Below are 17,517 nucleotides of genomic sequence, written 5' to 3'. Positions count from 1 at the left end.
TTTAGACCAGGCTGCTACATCCAGACTGTTTAGACCAGGCTGCTGCATCCAGACTGTTTAGACCAGGCTGCTGCATCCAGACTGTTTAGACCAGGCTGCTGCATGCATACTGTTTAGACCAGGCTGCTGCATGCATACTGTTTAGACCAGGCTGCTGCATGCATACTGTTTAGACCAGGCTGCTGCATGCATACTGTTTAGACCAGGCTGCTGCATGCATACTGTTTAGACCAGGCTGCTGCATGCATACTGTTTAGACCAGGCTGCTGCATGCATACTGTTTAGACCAGGCTGCTGCATGCATACTGTTTAGACCAGGCTGCTGCATGCAGGCGGAGGTTTTGTTTATACTTTTCATAATGACAAGGACAAGTTTAAATGTCGGAGAAGAACAGGAGCTGGTAAGACGATGGGGGACATTTATACTGAGGAGCTGGCGGGACTGAAACATTTTACTGCGATCTTGACTAGGTCGGTTGGCGTAAATAAAAGTACAGGCTTTGTTGCCGGCAATACCTTTCAGATATAAAGAAAAGTCTGCAAAAAGTTGGGGTCTCTCTTTAAAGATGTCTAATACAATATATAAATATTATATTATAATATAATTAAGACTAATTGTGTTTTCTGCCTAGTGCTGAGCTCCTCTCAGAGCCCATAGCCCGAGGCCAGGCAAGGCCTTGAGTGAAAGCCACTATTACTGCATGCCACATATCTGATTCCAGAGTGTCAGACGGCTCTGAGGGACATTAGTGCAGGCTGTCTATGGCTCATTGTGTGCGACTGATGATGCGCTAATGCATATGCAAAGAGCCGTAATGGCTCCCGGTGGGGATGGGACGGGAGAGGGAGCACATCGGGCCAGGGGGCCATGGGGGACAAGGTCCATCCCCGGCGAAGAGATGTGACAGGGAAGGTCCCAGTCGGGAGTCATTCAGAGTTAGAAAATGACCCTTTTTTCGACCGCTCTGTGAATTACGGTTAGGCCGAGACCTTGTGGCACGTCAAAATTGAGCAGGGATTTCCGCATAGGGGGGGTATACAGCCAGGGATCACAATCAAAGGCACTACTTAACCCTTTAAGAGCATGTGTTAGGACTGTAAAATAATTAAGGACTAATTAGTTATTGATTCAAGGCCATAACGTTTATAGGGGTTACAGCATTTGGGGCATCAAGTTTTGCATGACAATCTCACCCTCTCTCCTGTCATAGGCTTTCAAAGTCATTCCAACTCATAAATGAATCTCCCAGTCAAGGACAAACAAATAACTCTTTATTATCTCTTTAACGTTACATGTTACCTGAGCGGGAAGGGAAAGAGAGAAAGAGAACGCGAGACAGATAGATAAAGAGAGCGATAAAGAAAGAGAGAGACAGAGAGAGAGAGAGGGGAAGAGAGAGAAAGAGTTACAATTGTTACAACACTGTATATAGACATAATATGACATTTGAAATGTCTTTATTCTTTTGGAATTTCTGTGAGTGTAATGTTTACTGTTCATTTTTATTGTTTATTTCACTTCTGTTTATTATCTACAGTACCTCACTTGCTTTGGCAATGTTAACATATGTTTCCCATGCCAATAAAGCCCCTTGAATTGAATTGAGAGAGAGCGAGAGAGAGAGTGAGAGAGAGAGAGAGAGAGAGAGAGAGGGACGGAGGGAGAGAGAGAGAGAGAGAGAGAGAGCGAGAGAGAGCGAGAGAGAGCGAGAGAGAGCGAGAGAGAGCGAGAGAGAGCGAGAGAGAGCGAGAGAGAGAGAGCGAGAGAGAGAGAGAGAGAGAGAGAGAGAGAGAGAGAGAGCGAGCGAGAGAGCGAGAGAGAGAGCGAGAGAGAGAGCGAGAGAGAGAGAGCGAGAGAGAGAGAGCGAGAGAGAGAGAGAGAGCGAGAGAGAGAGAGAGAGAGAGAGAGAGAGAGAGAGAGAGAGAGAGAGAGAGAGGACAGTGGCTGACATGACACATTATAAAGGTGGCATAGAAAACTGCAATGTCATACTTCATCACCGGGTGCTGCTCTCTTACTGTAACCTAGCAGCTATCTCATTCTACATTTGCGATGACACAATTCTCTCTATTCTCATTGGCTAGAGAATCGCCTGTGGCATTAGACAATGTTGGTGTCATGAAGATATCAGTATTATGAGACTATTTATATTTTCATCAGATAAATCCACTTTTCAGAACATTTCATTTGAATAGAAGTTTTAAAGTTTTGATGGTTTAGTCTTTTTGCCCAGACTATCCTTGAACGTTATGGACTTAAATAGGTAGCTAAATACTGGACAGCGTAAACAAAAAACAGAAACGATGATGGTTTGTAAACCTTAAGCCTTCACACACTGTTTGTGATGTTGGCGTGTGAATGACCGTGTCAGGACTGGGGAGGAAGCAGAACCAGGAAGAAGACCAAGCCTTCTCTATTTATAAACCTATTAGGAGCTAAACCCGAGTGGGCCAGAGAGGGGCAGGTTCCGCATCTGTCTCTGATCCACTTATCCATTCATTTACTTTCTGCCCCAGCCAGCCACCTGGGTTCTGGTAACTTTCTAATCCGTCTAAGGATTGATTGAGTTACAGTGAAGTAAGGTCATCCTGTCCTCATCAGGTGGGGTTCTGAATGTACGGAGCTGCATGGGCCACTAGCTACGGCCACATGTGCCCTGTCTGCTGCACCTGTACACCTAGAACCCCTATTTCCCCTCTCTTTATCCTTCTCGCTTTCCCTCCATGCCCTGACCTTCTGTTGTATGTCGTATCTAAGCACCCCCCCCCACACACACACACACACACACACACCCGCACAAGGACACTCTCAATCAGATGGCAACCCAGAGACGTGTCAAACTCAGCGCCTTCTTTATTAAATGACACGGGAGGAAGGGAAGAAAAATATCAATTTCAATCCTATTTATTTTGTGTCTCTAGCCCACCTCTTTCCCCCTTCCCCTTTGTGTCTCTAACACTCCCCCCACCTCTTCCCCCCTTCAACACCACCCTTCCTTTTCTGTCTTCTTCTTTGTCAAATTCAATTACCGCCGACATTACGGGGAGGAATCTTCACACGAGCCAATTATGGCACTAACCCTATTGCAGTGGCCAGTTAATGTGGCACTGTTGAATAGGAGATTTCAATGGTAAGCCTGCGTGATATTCGCCACTGACAAATGTATTTGCTTTATCAAGCCAGCATCACGTTTATTTGCTTTATCAAGCCATCAACCTGTTTATTTGCTTTATTAAGCCATCAACACATTTATTTGCTTTATTAAGCCATCAACCTGTTTATTTGCTTTATCAAGCCATCAACCTGTTTATTTGCTTTATCAAGCCATCAACACATTTATTTGCTTTATTAAGCCATCAACACATTTATTTGCTTTATTAAGCCATCAACCCGTTTATTTGCTTTATTAAGCCATCAACACATTTATTTGCTTTATTAAGCCATCAACCTGTTTATTTGCTTTATCATGCAACATCAGCACTTCTCTCTTTGTGTGTGGTGGCAACGCTAGATAATGTGGGTAATGAGCCCAAGTACTACTGTCTCCTCCTGTCCACTACTGTCCCCTCCTGTCTCCTCCTGTCTCCTCCTGTCCCCTCCTGTCCACTACTGTCCCCTCCTGTCTCCTGTCTCCTCCTGTCCCCTCCTGTCCACTACTGTCCCCTCCTGTCTCCTTCTGTCTCCTCCTGTCCCCTCCTGTCCACTACTGTCCCCTCCTGTCTCCTGTCTCCTCCTGTCCCCTCCTGTCCACTACTGTCCCCTCCTGTCTCCTGTCTCCTTCTGTCTCCTCCTGTCCCCTCCTGTCCACTACTGTCCCCTCCTGTCTCCTGTCTCCTCCTGTCCCCTCCTGTCCACTACTGTCCCATCCTGTTCCCTCCTGTCCCCTCCTGTCCACTACTGTCCCCTCCTGTCCACTCCCGTCCACTCCCGTCCACTACTGTCCCCTCCTGTCTTCTGTCTCCTCCTGTCCACTCCTGTCTCCTCCTGTCCCCTCCTGTCTCCTCCTGTCCCCTCCTGTCCCGTCCTGTCCACTACTGTCCCCTCCTGTCTCCTGTCTCCTCCTGTCCACTCCTGTCCACTACTGTCCCCTCCTGTCTTCTGTCTCCTCCTGTCCACTCCTGTCCACTACTGTCCCCTCCTGTCCCCTCCTGTCTCCTCCTGTCCCCTCCTGTCCCCTTCTGTCTCCTCCTGTCTCCTGTCTCCTCCTGTCCCCTCCTGTCTCCTCCTGTCTCCTCCTGTCCACTACTGTCCCCTCCTGTCTCCTGTCCCCTCCTGTCTCCTCCTGTCTCCTCCTGTCCCCTCCTGTCCCCTCCTGTCCCCTCCTGTCCACTACTGTCCACTACTGTCTCCTTTCTCCTCCTGTCTCCTCCTGTCTCCTCCTGTCCACTACTGTCTCCTCCTGTCTCCTCCTGTCTCCTCCTGTCCCCTCCTGTCCCCTCCTGTCCACTACTGTCCACTACTGTCTCCTTTCTCCTCCTGTCTCCTCCTGTCTCCTCCTGTCCACTACTGTCTCCTCCTGTCTCCTCCTGTCCCCTCCTGTCCACTACTGTCTCCTCCTGTCTCCTCCTGTCCACTACTGTCCCCTCCTGTCTCCTGTCTCCTCCTGTCTCCTCCTGTCCACTACTGTCCCCTCCTGTCTCCTCCTGTCTCCTCCTGTCACTACTGTATATGTCCCCTCCTGTCTCCTCCTGTCCACTACTGTCCCCTCCTGTTCTCCTGTCTCCCTCCTGTCTCCTCCTGTCCATACTGTCCCCTCCTGTGTCTCCTGTCCACTACTGTCCCCTCTTCTCCCTCCTGTCCCCTCCTGTCCACTACTGTCCCCTCCTGTCCCCTCCTGTCCACTACTGTCCCCTCCTGTCTCCTCCTGTCCACTCCCGTCCACTACTGTCCCCTCCTGTCTTCTGTCTCCTCCTGTCCACTCCTGTCTCCTCCTGTCCCCTCCTGTCTCCTCCTGTCCCCTCCTGTCCCCTCCTGTCCACTACTGTCCCCTCCTGTCTCCTGTCCACTCCTGTCCACTACTGTCCCCTCCTGTCTTCTGTCTCCTCCTGTCCACTCCTGTCCACTACTGTCCCCTCCTGTCCCCTCCTGTCTCCTCCTGTCCCCTCCTGTCCCCTTCTGTCTCCTCCTGTCCCCTCCTGTCTCCTGTCTCCTCCTGTCCCCTCCTGTCTCCTCCTGTCCCCTCCTGTCCACTACTGTCCCCTCCTGTCTCCTGTCTCCTCCTGTCCCCTCCTGTCTCCTCCTGTCTCCTCCTGTCTCCTCCTGTCTCCTCCTGTCCCCTCCTGTCCCCTCCTGTCCACTACTGTCTCCTTTCTCCTCCTGTCTCCTCCTGTCTCCTCCTGTCCACTCCTGTCTCCTCCTGTCTCCTCCTGTCTCCTCCTGTCCCCTCCTGTCCACTACTGTCCACTACTGTCTCCTTTCTCCTCCTGTCTCCTCCTGTCTCCTCCTGTCCACTACTGTCTCCTCCTGTCTCCTCCTGTCCCCTCCTGTCCACTACTGTCTCCTCCTGTCCACTACTGTCCACTACTGTCCCCTCCTGTCTCCTGTCTCCTCCTGTCTCCTCCTGTCCACTACTGTCCCCTCCTGTCTCCTCCTGTCTCCTCCTGTCCACTACTGTCCCCTCCTGTCTCCTCCTGTCCACTACTGTCCCCTCCTGTCTCCTCCTGTCTCCTCCTGTCCACTACTGTCCCCTCCTGTCTCCTCCTGTCTCCTCCTGTCCACTACTGTCCCCTCCTGTCTCCTCCTGTCCACTACTGTCCCCTCCTGTCTCCTCCTGTCTCCTCCTGTCCACTACGGTCCCCTCCTGTCTCCTCCTGTCCACTACTGTCCCCTCCTGTCTCCTCCTGTCTCCTCCTGTCCCCTCCTGTCTCCTCCTGTCTCCTCCTGTCCCCTCCTGTCTCCTCCTGTCTCCTCCTGTCCCCTGCTGTCCACTCCTGTCCCCTCCTGTCTCCTCCTGTCTCCTCCTCTCCCCTTTTCTCCCCTCGTGTCCCCTCCTCTCCCCTCCCCTTCCCCTCTCCTCTCTTCTCCCCTCCTCTATCTTGCTGTCCCTTGTCCTCTCCCCTCCTCTCCCCTCCTGTCTCCTTCTGTATCCTTCTGTCCCCTCCTGTCTCCTCCTCTCCCCTCCTGTCTCCTTTGGTCTCCTCCTGCCCCATGCTGTCTCCTCCTGGCTCCCACTGCCCCATCCTGTCCACTCCTGTCTCCTCCCCTCTCCTCCTGTCCCCTCCTGTACCCTGCTGGAACCTGACCTACACATACTGCTGTGTCAACATCAGGACATCACGTATAGCATCCCTAATAACACAACTACACAGAACGCACATGTGACTCATATCAATTCCCTCTTCGTAAAGGGGGGGGGGGCTGTCATCAAGGAGGAGATACACAAGATAAAGGGACACGTCTAATGGAGTGATGATAAGACCATTGCAACGTTTTTTACTTTCAAGTGACGCTAGAGGTTCATCGTTGCCATTCAGAAGTCCCAAACACAAACAGTGTTAACTGAAAAAGAAAAGTGAATCAGGTAGATTCAATCGGTTCTGCCTTAACACGTGATAACCAACAACTGCATAGCAGTTTCAGTGTTTTTATTTAGGCGATGTGGGAGGTGGAACTGCATTGGAGCTGTCAAATCAGCAAACACTTCCTGGCCTTTTACAAAAAATCCCATGCAGCCTTGTTACAAGTTTGAACACTGGAATGTGTATTGTAATGGTAATATATTGTAATGGTAATATATTGTAATGTGTAATGTGTATTGTAATCTACACCATGTTTAGGCTGATAGAAATGAATTTCTGTTTTGAATGATTTTCAATTTAAGTGGAATTACTTATATATAGCCTAGACTTTCTCGTTCTGAAATTCTAATGCAAATGGGACGGGTGTGGCTTTGTGACAATGACCACACAAGCAGCCGCTCAGCGATTTGACATCTCCAACACCGCCAAAACACCAGCTATGTGGGTGTCGGCTATCGCCAGTTAACGCTTGATCTGATTCAATCTAGGCCTTTATTTTGGTGATACACAGGTCTGGGAGACAGTCGGTCCCACTCCTCTAGATTCCCCATCAGACCTGGGTTCTGCCTTTGATTGAGCCTGCCAGCACTGTCCAATGAGTGGGGTTTGAACGTTTGGGACTATTCTATTGAACGTTGCACCACCAGGCTTGCTCAAGCAAGTGCAGATAAAGTATTCATAAGAAAACTAATACTATTTGATCCCAGGCCAGGTGGTCTCCATACACAGGTTTCAGTGGTACACCGGCCTTGTGCAGATTGGCCTAGCGTATATAGGCTCATAGGGGAAAGCCCTGGCTTCCACTCCTTTTTACAGTTGTGAGATGATCTGACTTCCAAACAACACTGTCAAAATAACTTTCTTACTGTCTGCCTACCTGGAAAAGGCTTCAGGGAGCTATTGTCATATCTAGGTTAAAGGTGTGCATTGGCTTAATCTGAAGGGAATTCCTGTCAGATTGGCTGTCAACATGATTTTACATGTGGGCCTTCCCAGTCACTAGAGAGTGACAGCAAAGCTGCTTGTCTGGTTCTGATCCACTTCCTGCCAAAGTGTTGGAGATATAACATAACTCTGGAGCGTTCTGATTTGAAACAGACAGGGCCTGAAACAGTTGTCCCTGGCGTTAATAACACTTTCTGTGGTCGTCGTTTGTATTACTGCTATGGAATGAGCTCTCGCGGTTCCACGGTTCCATGGTTCCATGGTTCCACGGTTCCACGGTTCCACGGTTCCATGGTTCCACTGTTCCATGGTTCCACTGTTCCATGGTTCCACTGTTCCATGGTTCCACTGTTCCATGGTTCCATGGTTCCACAGTTCCACTGTTGCATGGTTCCATGGTTCCACGGTTCCATGGTTCCACTGTTCCATGGTTCCACGGTTCCATGGTTCCACTGTTCCATGGTTCCATGGTTCCATGGTTCCACTGTTCCATGGTTCCACGGTTCCATGGTTCCACGGTTCCATGGTTCCACTGTTCCATGGTTCCATGGTTCCACAGTTCCACTGTTCCATGGTTCCACGGTTCCATGGTTCCACGGTTCCATGGTTCCACTGTTCCATGGTTCCACTGTTCCATGGTTCCACGGTTCCATGGTTCCACTGTTCCATGGTTCCATGGTTCCACTGTTCCACTGTTCCATGGTTCCACGGTTCCATGGTTCCACGGTTCCATGGTTCCACGGTTCCAGCGTATTGATTGTATTTAAACAACACCTTGCTCCATGTTATAGGAAATTGCCTTGATATTGAATGTGTCAGAGTAATGTTTTTGTTTTGGCCCTTGGCTCAGGGCCAAGGCAATAGGAGTCAATCTTTTAGATGCCACTTTGTCTGTTTCGAACGCTAGCGCCGAATAGTGTAACTCAACGTGCTAAGCTGTGCATAATCAGGAGGAATAGTACCAGCACCTTTACCAAAAACAACAGACTGTATTACGTCTTGACTTTACAACTCTCTTTATCTAATTCAACAAACACAAGAGATGAATACTGCTTCCACATAATAACTGCCTAATTATGGAAATGTAGAACGAATTAGCGACAAACTCTGTTTAGCAACAGAGCAGCTGAGAGCTATTTGTTGAGAGCAACCTTAATTTCCTCAGTTTCTTTTGTAGGATTGTATTTCTGCTCCATGTGTCCTTGCATTAGCAGACATTAGTCAAATCAAATCAAATCAAATGGATTTATATAGCCCTTCGTACATCAGCTGATATCTCAAAGTGCTGTACAGAAACCCAGCCTAAAACCCCAAACAGCAAGCAATGCAGGTGTAGAAGCACAGTGGCTAGGAAAAACTCCCTAGAAAGGCCAAAACCTAGGAAGAAACCTAGAGAGGAACCAGGCTCTGAGGGGTGGCCAGTCCTCTTCTGGCTGTGCTGGGTGGAGATTATAACAGTACATGGCCAAGATGTTCAAATGTTCATAGATGACCAGCAGGGTCAAATAATAATAATCACAGTAGTTGTCGAGGGTGCAACAGGTCAGCACCTCAGGAGTAAATGTCAGTTGACTTTTCATAGCCGATCATTGAGAGTATCGCTACCGCTCCTGCTGTCTCTAGAGAGTTGAAAACAGCAGGTTGCTGTTTTAGTGCATGGACATCTGTGTTTCGACAGGAAAGGTTTATGCAAACAACTTAGCCAATGTATTAATGTGGCAGAGGACATCACTGTGCTTGCTCAACAGCCTAACTTCCTTCACAGTCCCTGTCCCCTTACTAACTTCCAACTAGTGATCCTACGTTTCGCAAACCGGAAAAAGATATCGAATCAATAGCGTGACTGAGGTTATGGTACAATCTATCGTCTGTACATCGTGGAGTTGAAGACCATCCAAGTAACAATATAGTTCTGTGTTCTGTTTATTGTGTTGGTTAGGCGGGCAATGATGTCGCAGACCGTTGTTAGGCAAGCGGGAAGTGTTCTTGACCGTACCTTGACCACGTCCTCGTCAGTGGACGTACAGCCGACCGTATCGTCCACTTCCCTCACAGTACCGTCCCACTCCACAGTGACCACCTTCACCGGCACTGCAACACGCCTGCCTGTTAGGATGGCCGTGTTCACGATCTCTGTGTCCTACGAGAGAGATAGAGAGAGAAGGGGAGAGGGGAGCAGAGAGAGAGAGAGATAGAAAGAGAAGGGGAGAGGGGAGCAGAGAGAGAGAGAGAAAGAGAAGGGGAGAGGGGAGCAGAGAGAGAGAGAGAGAGAAAGAGAAGGGGAGAGGGGAGCAGAGAGAAAGAGAAGGGGAGAGGGGAGCAGAGAGAGAGATAGAGAGAAGGGGAGAGGGGAGCAGAGAGAGAGAGAAAGAGAAGGGGAGAGGGGAGCAGAGAGAGAGAGAGAAAGAGAAGGGGAGAGGGGAGCAGAGAGAGAGAGAGATAGAAAGAGAAGGGGAGAGGGGAGCAGAGAGAGAGAGAGAAAGAGAAGGGGAGAGGGGAGCAGAGAGAGAGAGAGAGAGAAAGAGAAGGGGAGAGGGGAGCAGAGAGAGAGAGAGAAAGAGAAGGGGAGAGGGGAGCAGAGAGAGAGAGAGAAAGAGAAGGGGAGAGGGGAGCAGAGAGAGAGAGAGAGAAAGAGAAGGGGAGAGGGGAGCAGAGAGAGAGAGAGAGAAAGAGAAGGGGAGAGGGGAGCAGAGAGAGAGATAGAGAGAGAAGGGGAGAGGGGAGCAGAGAGAGAGAGAAAGAGAAGGGGAGAGGGGAGCAGAGAGAGAGAGAAAGAGAAGGGGAGAGGGGAGCAGAGAGAGAGAGAAAGAGAAGGGGAGAGGGGAGCAGAGAGAGAGATAGAGAGAAGGGGAGAGGGGAGCAGAGAGAGAGAGAAAGAGAAGGGGAGAGGGGAGCAGAGAGAGAGAGAGAGAGAGAAAGAGAAGGGGAGAGGGGAGCAGAGAGAGAGAGAGAGAGAAAGAGAAGGGGAGAGGGGAGCAGAGAGAGAGAGAGAAAGAGAAGGGGAGAGGGGAGCAGAGAGAGAGAGAGAGAAAGAGAAGGGGAGAGGGGAGCAGAGAGAGAGAGAGAAAGAGAAGGGGAGAGGGGAGCAGAGAGAGAGAGAGAGAGAAAGAGAAGGGGAGAGGGGAGCAGAGAGAGAGAGAGAGAGAAAGAGAAGGGGAGAGGGGAGCAGAGAGAGAGAGAGAAAGAGAAGGGGAGAGGGGAGCAGAGAGAGAGAGAAAGAGAAAGAGAAGGGGAGAGGGGAGCAGAGAGAGAGAGAGAGAAAGAGAAGGGGAGAGGGGAGCAGAGAGAGAGAGAAAGAGAAGGGGAGAGGGGAGCAGAGAGAGAGATAGAGAGAGAAGGGGAGAGGGGAGCAGAGAGAGAGAGAGAGAGAGAAGGGGAGAGGGGAGCAGAGAGAGAGAGAGAGAGAAGGGGAGAGGGGAGCAGAGAGAGAGAGAAAGAGAAGGGGAGAGGGGAGCAGAAAAAAGAGAGAGAGAGAAAGAGGAGCAGAAAGACTACATTAAGACATTTATGAAAATCAAGAGACAGGCGGATTTCGTTTGATACAAAAAAAATTCTCCATAAATGGCAAGGCATAACAAGCCCTTAAGGAGACTGCTCGTGTGGTCTGTCAATCTTGATTTGCCACAGGTTGCAGAATAATGGATCCTCTCCTTTCCAGACAGTGGGCGATGCCACCAGCCCAGCCCAAATCACACTGTTGCCACCGATTGCAGAGCCAAATTGCAGAGCCAAATTGGTCCATTGTGGTCTTTTCCCCATGTGTACAAAGTACATACAGCGATTTGTCAGTAATGGGTATCAACTGGAAGCCCCACTGTGCTTTCAAGACCGCTCTGAGAGCCTATGTGTTGTAAATGACAGACCAAAACACAGTGCATAGAAGTTTATCTAGAGATCATAACAGCTTTGAACATTACAACAGATGGGTTGTGTTTAGAAAGAGGCGAATGATGGATTACTCTCTTTCTCAAGACTGGCAAAATGAAGGCAAACATGACATAAATACCTGTCAGGTCTATGATAAGAATGAAATTGTTGCAAATCTGATGCAGTACGGTGACCCATGCAGTAGCAAAGCACAGTCGGAAACAGCAAAGTATTTTGGGTTTAATCACAGCCTTAAAGGGAGAGTTCATTATTTTTAGTACAGAGCAAAAAATATGGCTGTGATGTGTTGTATTACATGAGTGAACTATTCCTTTAATCACAGGCAGCTATTCAAACATCAGGTCCTTCATAAACGCTTGAAGTTTAACAATAAGGATCTGTACACATAATTCATACTCTGGCATGTTTATGTCACTACATTTATTTTGATCTAGAGTATACAGAAAATTTAGAAAACTGATGGAAATCCCTTGGTTTACATTAAGGGACATTTCCCGTCTCTGCTTCAGTTTGATCCTCCTGATGTAATGGAGGTGATGATGTAATGGAGGTGATGATGTAATGGAGGTGATGATGTAATGGAGGTGTTGATGTAATGGAGGTGATGATGTAATGGAGGTGATGATGTAATGGAGGTGATAATGTAATGGAGGTGATGATGTAATGGGGATGATGATGTAATGGAGGTGATGATGTAATGGGGATGATGATGTAATGGAGGTGATGATGTAATGGAGGTGATGATGTAATGGAGGTGTTGATGTAATGGAGGTGATGATGTAATGGAGGTGATGATGTAATGGAGGTGATGATGTAATGGAGGTGTTGATGTAATGGAGGTGATGATGTAATGGAGGTGATGATGTAATGGAGGTGATGATGTAATGGAGGTAATTAGTAACTTAAAGATATCAGCAGCAGGACATGATGAGATTGGTGCCTCTGGTGAAATCAGTGTCTTCCTCATTCACTGACCCTCTAATGTATATCTTTACCAAATCTTTGCAAACTGTTAGTGTTCCTAAAGATTTGAAAATTGCCAAAGTTATACCCCTCTATAAATCTTGGAATCCAAGATCTTTTAGAAATTATCGCCCAAAATCTATACTACCATGTTTTTTTAAATCCTAGAAAAATTGGTGTATAAGAGAATGTTGAAATGTTAAAATCACTAATATATATTTCATAAAAAACTATTCCACAGATATTTAAGTCTCTTTCGCAACTTATGGATAAAATATTTACAGCCATTAACAATGAATACGCATCTTTTTAGATTTATCCAAAGCGTTTGGCACAGTTGATCATGAAATATAACTTTCTAAATTGTATTATTACGTTTTTCATGATTATATGTGTAATTGGTGATATAGTTATGTTTATGATAGAGAACAGTGTGTTTATGCAAACGGCTGTGCATCTACCAGAGCCAAGATATCATGTGGTGTCCCACAGGGTTGGATAATTGGACCTTTGTTATTCCTAATCTATATCAATGGCCTGCTGTGTCTTCTACCATACTAATCTATATCAATGACCTGCTGTGTCTTCTACCATACCATACTAATCTATATCAATGGCCTTACTGCTGTGTCTTCTACCATACCATACTAATCTATATCAATGGCCTGCTGTGTCTTCTACCATACCATACTAATCTATATCAATGGCCTGCTGTGTCTTCTACCATACTAATCTATATCAATGACCTGCTGTGTCTTCTACCATACCATACTAATCTATATCAATGTCCTGCTGGGTCTTCTACCATAACATACTAATCTATATCAATGACCTGCTGTGTCTTCTACCATACCATACTAATCTATATCAATGTCCTGCTGTGTCTTCTACCATACCATACTAATCTATATCAATGACCTGCTGTGTCTTCTACCATACCATACTAATCTATATCAATGTCCTGCTGGGTCTTCTACCATAACATACTAATCTATATCAATGTCCTGCTGTGTCTTCTACCATAACATACTAATCTATATCAATGTCCTGCTGTGTCTTCTACCATACTAATCTATATCAATGTCCTGCTGTGTCTTCTACCATACCATACTAATCTATATCAATGTCCTGCTGTGTCTTCTACCATACCATACTAATCTATATCAATGTCCTGCTGTGTCTTCTACCATACTAATCTATATCAATGTCCTGCTGTGTCTTCTACCATACCATACTAATCTATATCAATGTCCTGCTGGGTCTTCTACCATACCATACTAATCTATATCAATGACCTGCTGTGTCTTCTACCATACTAATCTATATCAATGTCCTGCTGTGTCTTCTACCATACCATACTAATCTATATCAATGACCTGCTGTGTCTTCTACCATACTAATCTATATCAATGTCCTGCTGTGTCTTCTACCATACCATACTAATCTATATCAATGACCTGCTGTGTCTTCTACCATACCATACTAATCTATATCAATGACCTGCTGGGTCTTCTACCATACCATACTAATCTATATCAATGTCCTGCTGGGTCTTCTACCATACTAATCTATATCAATGACCTGCTGTGTCTTCTACCATACTAATCTATATCAATGACCTGCTGTGTCTTCTACCATAACATACTAATCTATATCAATGGCCTGCTGTGTCTTCTACCATACCATACTAATCTATATCAATGACCTGCTGTGTCTTCTACCATACTAATCTATATCAATGGCCTTACTGCTGTGTCTTCTACCATACTCCCCCTTCTCTTCGCTGATGATATCAATTAGATTTTATCACAACATTTTTAGTTGCTTATTAATGAAGCAGACACCGGCATTGCGAAATGTTCTGAATGGTTCCAGATAAAACAAAATTTCTTTAAATGTAAAAAATCCTACTTCATTTAACTCACTAGTAAGAATAAGAAATATTGTAAAAAAAAAAAACAACAACAAAAAACATGTAAAAGCCAGAATCTCAATTGGTGGGAATGAAATGAAACAATTCACATCCACTAGATACCTCTGAGTTTTAATTGATGAAAAGTTATCCTGAAAATATCATATTCGATTTGTCTGTAGCAAAGTGATGAAATCGGTTGGTATCATCAGAAAGATGAGTGGTTTGGTTCATCAGGCTTGCTTCCTAACTCTATACTATAGCTTAATTTACCCATATCTTATTTACTGTAATATTGTCTGGGCCAGTACATACAGTGCCTTGCAAAAGTATTCATCCCCTTTGGCATTTTTCCTATTTTGTTGCATTACAACCTGTAATTTAAATGGATTTTTAAATGGACATACACAAAATAGTCCAAATTGGTGAAGTGAAATGAGAAAAATAACTTGTTTCAAAAAATTCTAAAAAAATATAAAAACAGAAAAGTGGTGAGTGCATATGTATTCACCCCCTTTGCTATGAAGCCCCTAAATAACATCTGGTGCAAACAATTACCTTCAGAAGTAACATAACTAGTTAAATAAAGTCCACCTGTGTGCAATAAATCAATCAAATGTATTTATAAAGCCCTTCTTACATCAGCTGATGTCACAAAGTGCTATACAGAAACCCAGCCTAAAACCCCAAACAGCAAGCAATGCAGGTGTAGAAGCACAGTGGCTGGGAAAAATGTAAGTCTAAGTGTCACATGATCTCAGTATATGTACACCTGTTTTGAAAGGCCCCAGAGTCTGCAACACTACTAAGCAAGGGGCACCACCAAGCAAGTGACACCATGAAGACCAGCTCGCCAAACAGGTCAGGGACAAAGTTGTGGAGAAGTACAGATCAGGGTTGGGTTATAAAAAATTATCCGAAACTTTGAACATCCCACGGAGCACCATTAAATCCATCATTAAAAAATGGAAAGAATATGGCACCACAACAAACCTGCCAAGACAGGGCCACCCACCAAAACACACAGACCAGACAAGGAGGGCATTAATCAGAGAGGCAACAAAGAGACCAAAGATAACCCTGAAGGAGCTGCAAAGCTCCAAAGCGGAGATTGGAGTATCTGTCCATAGGACCACTTTAAGCCATACACTCCACAGAGCTGGGCTTTACGGAAGAGTGGCCAGAAAAAAGCCATTGCTTAAAGAAAAAAATAAGCAAACACGTTTGGTGTTCACCAACAGGCATGTGGAAGACTCCCCAAACATATGGAAGAAGGTACTCTGGTCAGATGAGAATAAAATTGAGCTTTTTGGCCATCAAAGAAAACGCAATGTCTGGCGCAAACCCAACACCTCTCATCACCATCCCCACAGTGAAGCATGGTCGTGGCAGCATCATGCTGTGGGGATGTTTTTCATCGGCAGGGACTGGGAAACTGGTCAGAATTGGAGGAATGATGGATGGCGCTAAATACAGGGAAATTCTTGGGGGAAACCTTTTTCAGTCTTCCAGAGATGGGACGGAGGTTCACCTTCCAGCAGGACAATGACCCTTAGCATACTGCTAAAGCAACACTTGAGTGGTTTAAGGGGAAACATATAAATGTCTTGGAATGGTCTAGTCAAAGCCCAGACCTCAATCCAATTGAGAATCTGTGGTATGACTTAAAGATTGCTGTACACCAGCGGAACCCATCCAACTTGAAGGAGCTGGAGCAGTTTTGCCTTGAGGAATGGGCAAAAATCCCAGTGGCAAGATGTGCCAAGCTTATAGAGACATACCCCAAGAGACTTGCAGCTGTAATTACTGCAACAGGTTGCTCTACAAAGTATTGACTTTGGGGTGGTGATAGTTATGCACGCTCAAGTTTTCAGTTTTTTTGTCTTATTTCTTGTTTGTTTCATAATAAAACATATTTTGTATCTTCAAAGTGGTAGGCATGTTGTGTAAATCAAATGATACAACCCCCCCAAAAATCCATTCTAATTCCAGGTTGTAAGGCAACAAAATAGACAAAATGCCAAGGGGGTGAAAACTTTCGCAAGCCACTGTATGCCTCTTACCTACACAAATGACTCATCATACAAAAAACATTTGCAAGACTAGTCACCTCCCTCTAATTACCTGGCTCCATCTGCACCTTTGTTTAAGAAACTCAATATCTTGTCTCTTTACCACATTAATGTTCGGCAATTATGAACTTTCATCTACAAATACTCATACCTCCCAGATAGTTTACCTAAACCCTTCAATGGATTCTTCCAGGTTAATTCTGAAATCCATCTATCTAACACCAGATACTGTGATAACCTTCACCCTCCCCGCTGCTGCACCTCACATAGTCAATTCTCTAACAGATACAGAGGTACCATACTCTGGAATTCATATCTTCACATTGCCAAAACATCATCATCAAGTGAAGACTGGGGGTCAGCCTGATGAACCAAACTACCCAGTAATCCCCTCCATGTAGACACACACACACACACTTTGAACTGATTGAACAAACATATTTTTTTGTACTTATATTAGTGATGTGGTTTTCATTCCAACCTCACCTGCACACCATTTTTACTTTTTTTTCTGTACTGTTTAGTCTTCACTTGTTTTAACTTTACATTTGAGTCATTTAGCAGACGTTCTTATCCAGAGCGATTTAAAGGAGCATTTAGGGTTAAGTGCCTTGCTCAGGGACACATTGACAGATTTCTCACCTAGTCGGCTCAGGGATTAGAACCAGCGACTTTCCGTTTACTGGCCCAACAATCTTAATCGCTAGGCTACCTGCAGCCCTTTCTTTGGTGTGAATAAAATAAAAGCTAAAACCTTAAAACCGGTTGGTTAATGGTTGGTCATGCCTATTGGTTCATGGTTGGTTTCTGCCTATTGGTTAATGGTTGGTTTCTGCCTATTGGTTCATTGTTGGTTTCTGCCTATTGGTTAATGGTTGGTTTCTGCCTATTGGTTAATGGTTGGTTTCTGCCTATTGGTTAATGGTTGGTTTCTGCCTATTGGATCATGGTTGGTTTCTGTCTATTGGTTAATGGTTGGTTTCTGCCTATTGGTTAATGGTTGGTTTCTGCCTATTGGTTAATGGTTGGTTTCTGCCTATTGGTTCATGGTTGGTTTCTGCCTATTGGTTCATGGTTGGTTTCTGCCTATTGGTTAATGGTTGGTTTCTGCCTAATCTATTCCCTCCCCACAAGTCTATAAAAACCCCTGCGTAAGACAGAGAAGCCTGCTGGATGAGATCCAGGGTTAATTAACCCCAGAGACCTGTCTGTGAGAAG

General features: G+C 45.9%; 1 protein-coding gene across 2 annotated transcripts in view; it reads right to left on the bottom strand.

Annotated features, from left to right (window-relative positions):
• LOC106585906 (transmembrane protein 132C) overlaps positions 1-17,517 on the bottom strand; it is a 497,731-nt gene that overhangs the window by 46,505 nt on the left and 433,709 nt on the right. For both annotated transcript variants that reach the window (XR_006761888.1, XM_045707191.1), the window contains exon 5: positions 9,461-9,604. Coding sequence is in view for 1 of the 2 variants with exons in the window: in XM_045707191.1 (XP_045563147.1) it covers positions 9,461-9,604 (144 nt within the window). In the remaining variant the exon portion in view is untranslated. The remainder of the gene's footprint in view (positions 1-9,460; positions 9,605-17,517) is intronic.

Source organism: Salmo salar, chromosome ssa24 (assembly GCF_905237065.1).
Source record: "Salmo salar chromosome ssa24, Ssal_v3.1, whole genome shotgun sequence".
In the NCBI taxonomy this organism is placed as follows: domain Eukaryota; kingdom Metazoa; phylum Chordata; class Actinopteri; order Salmoniformes; family Salmonidae; genus Salmo; species Salmo salar.
The sequence above is the reverse complement of the archived record's forward strand: the minus strand, read 5'-3'. Positions and strand labels throughout refer to the sequence as shown.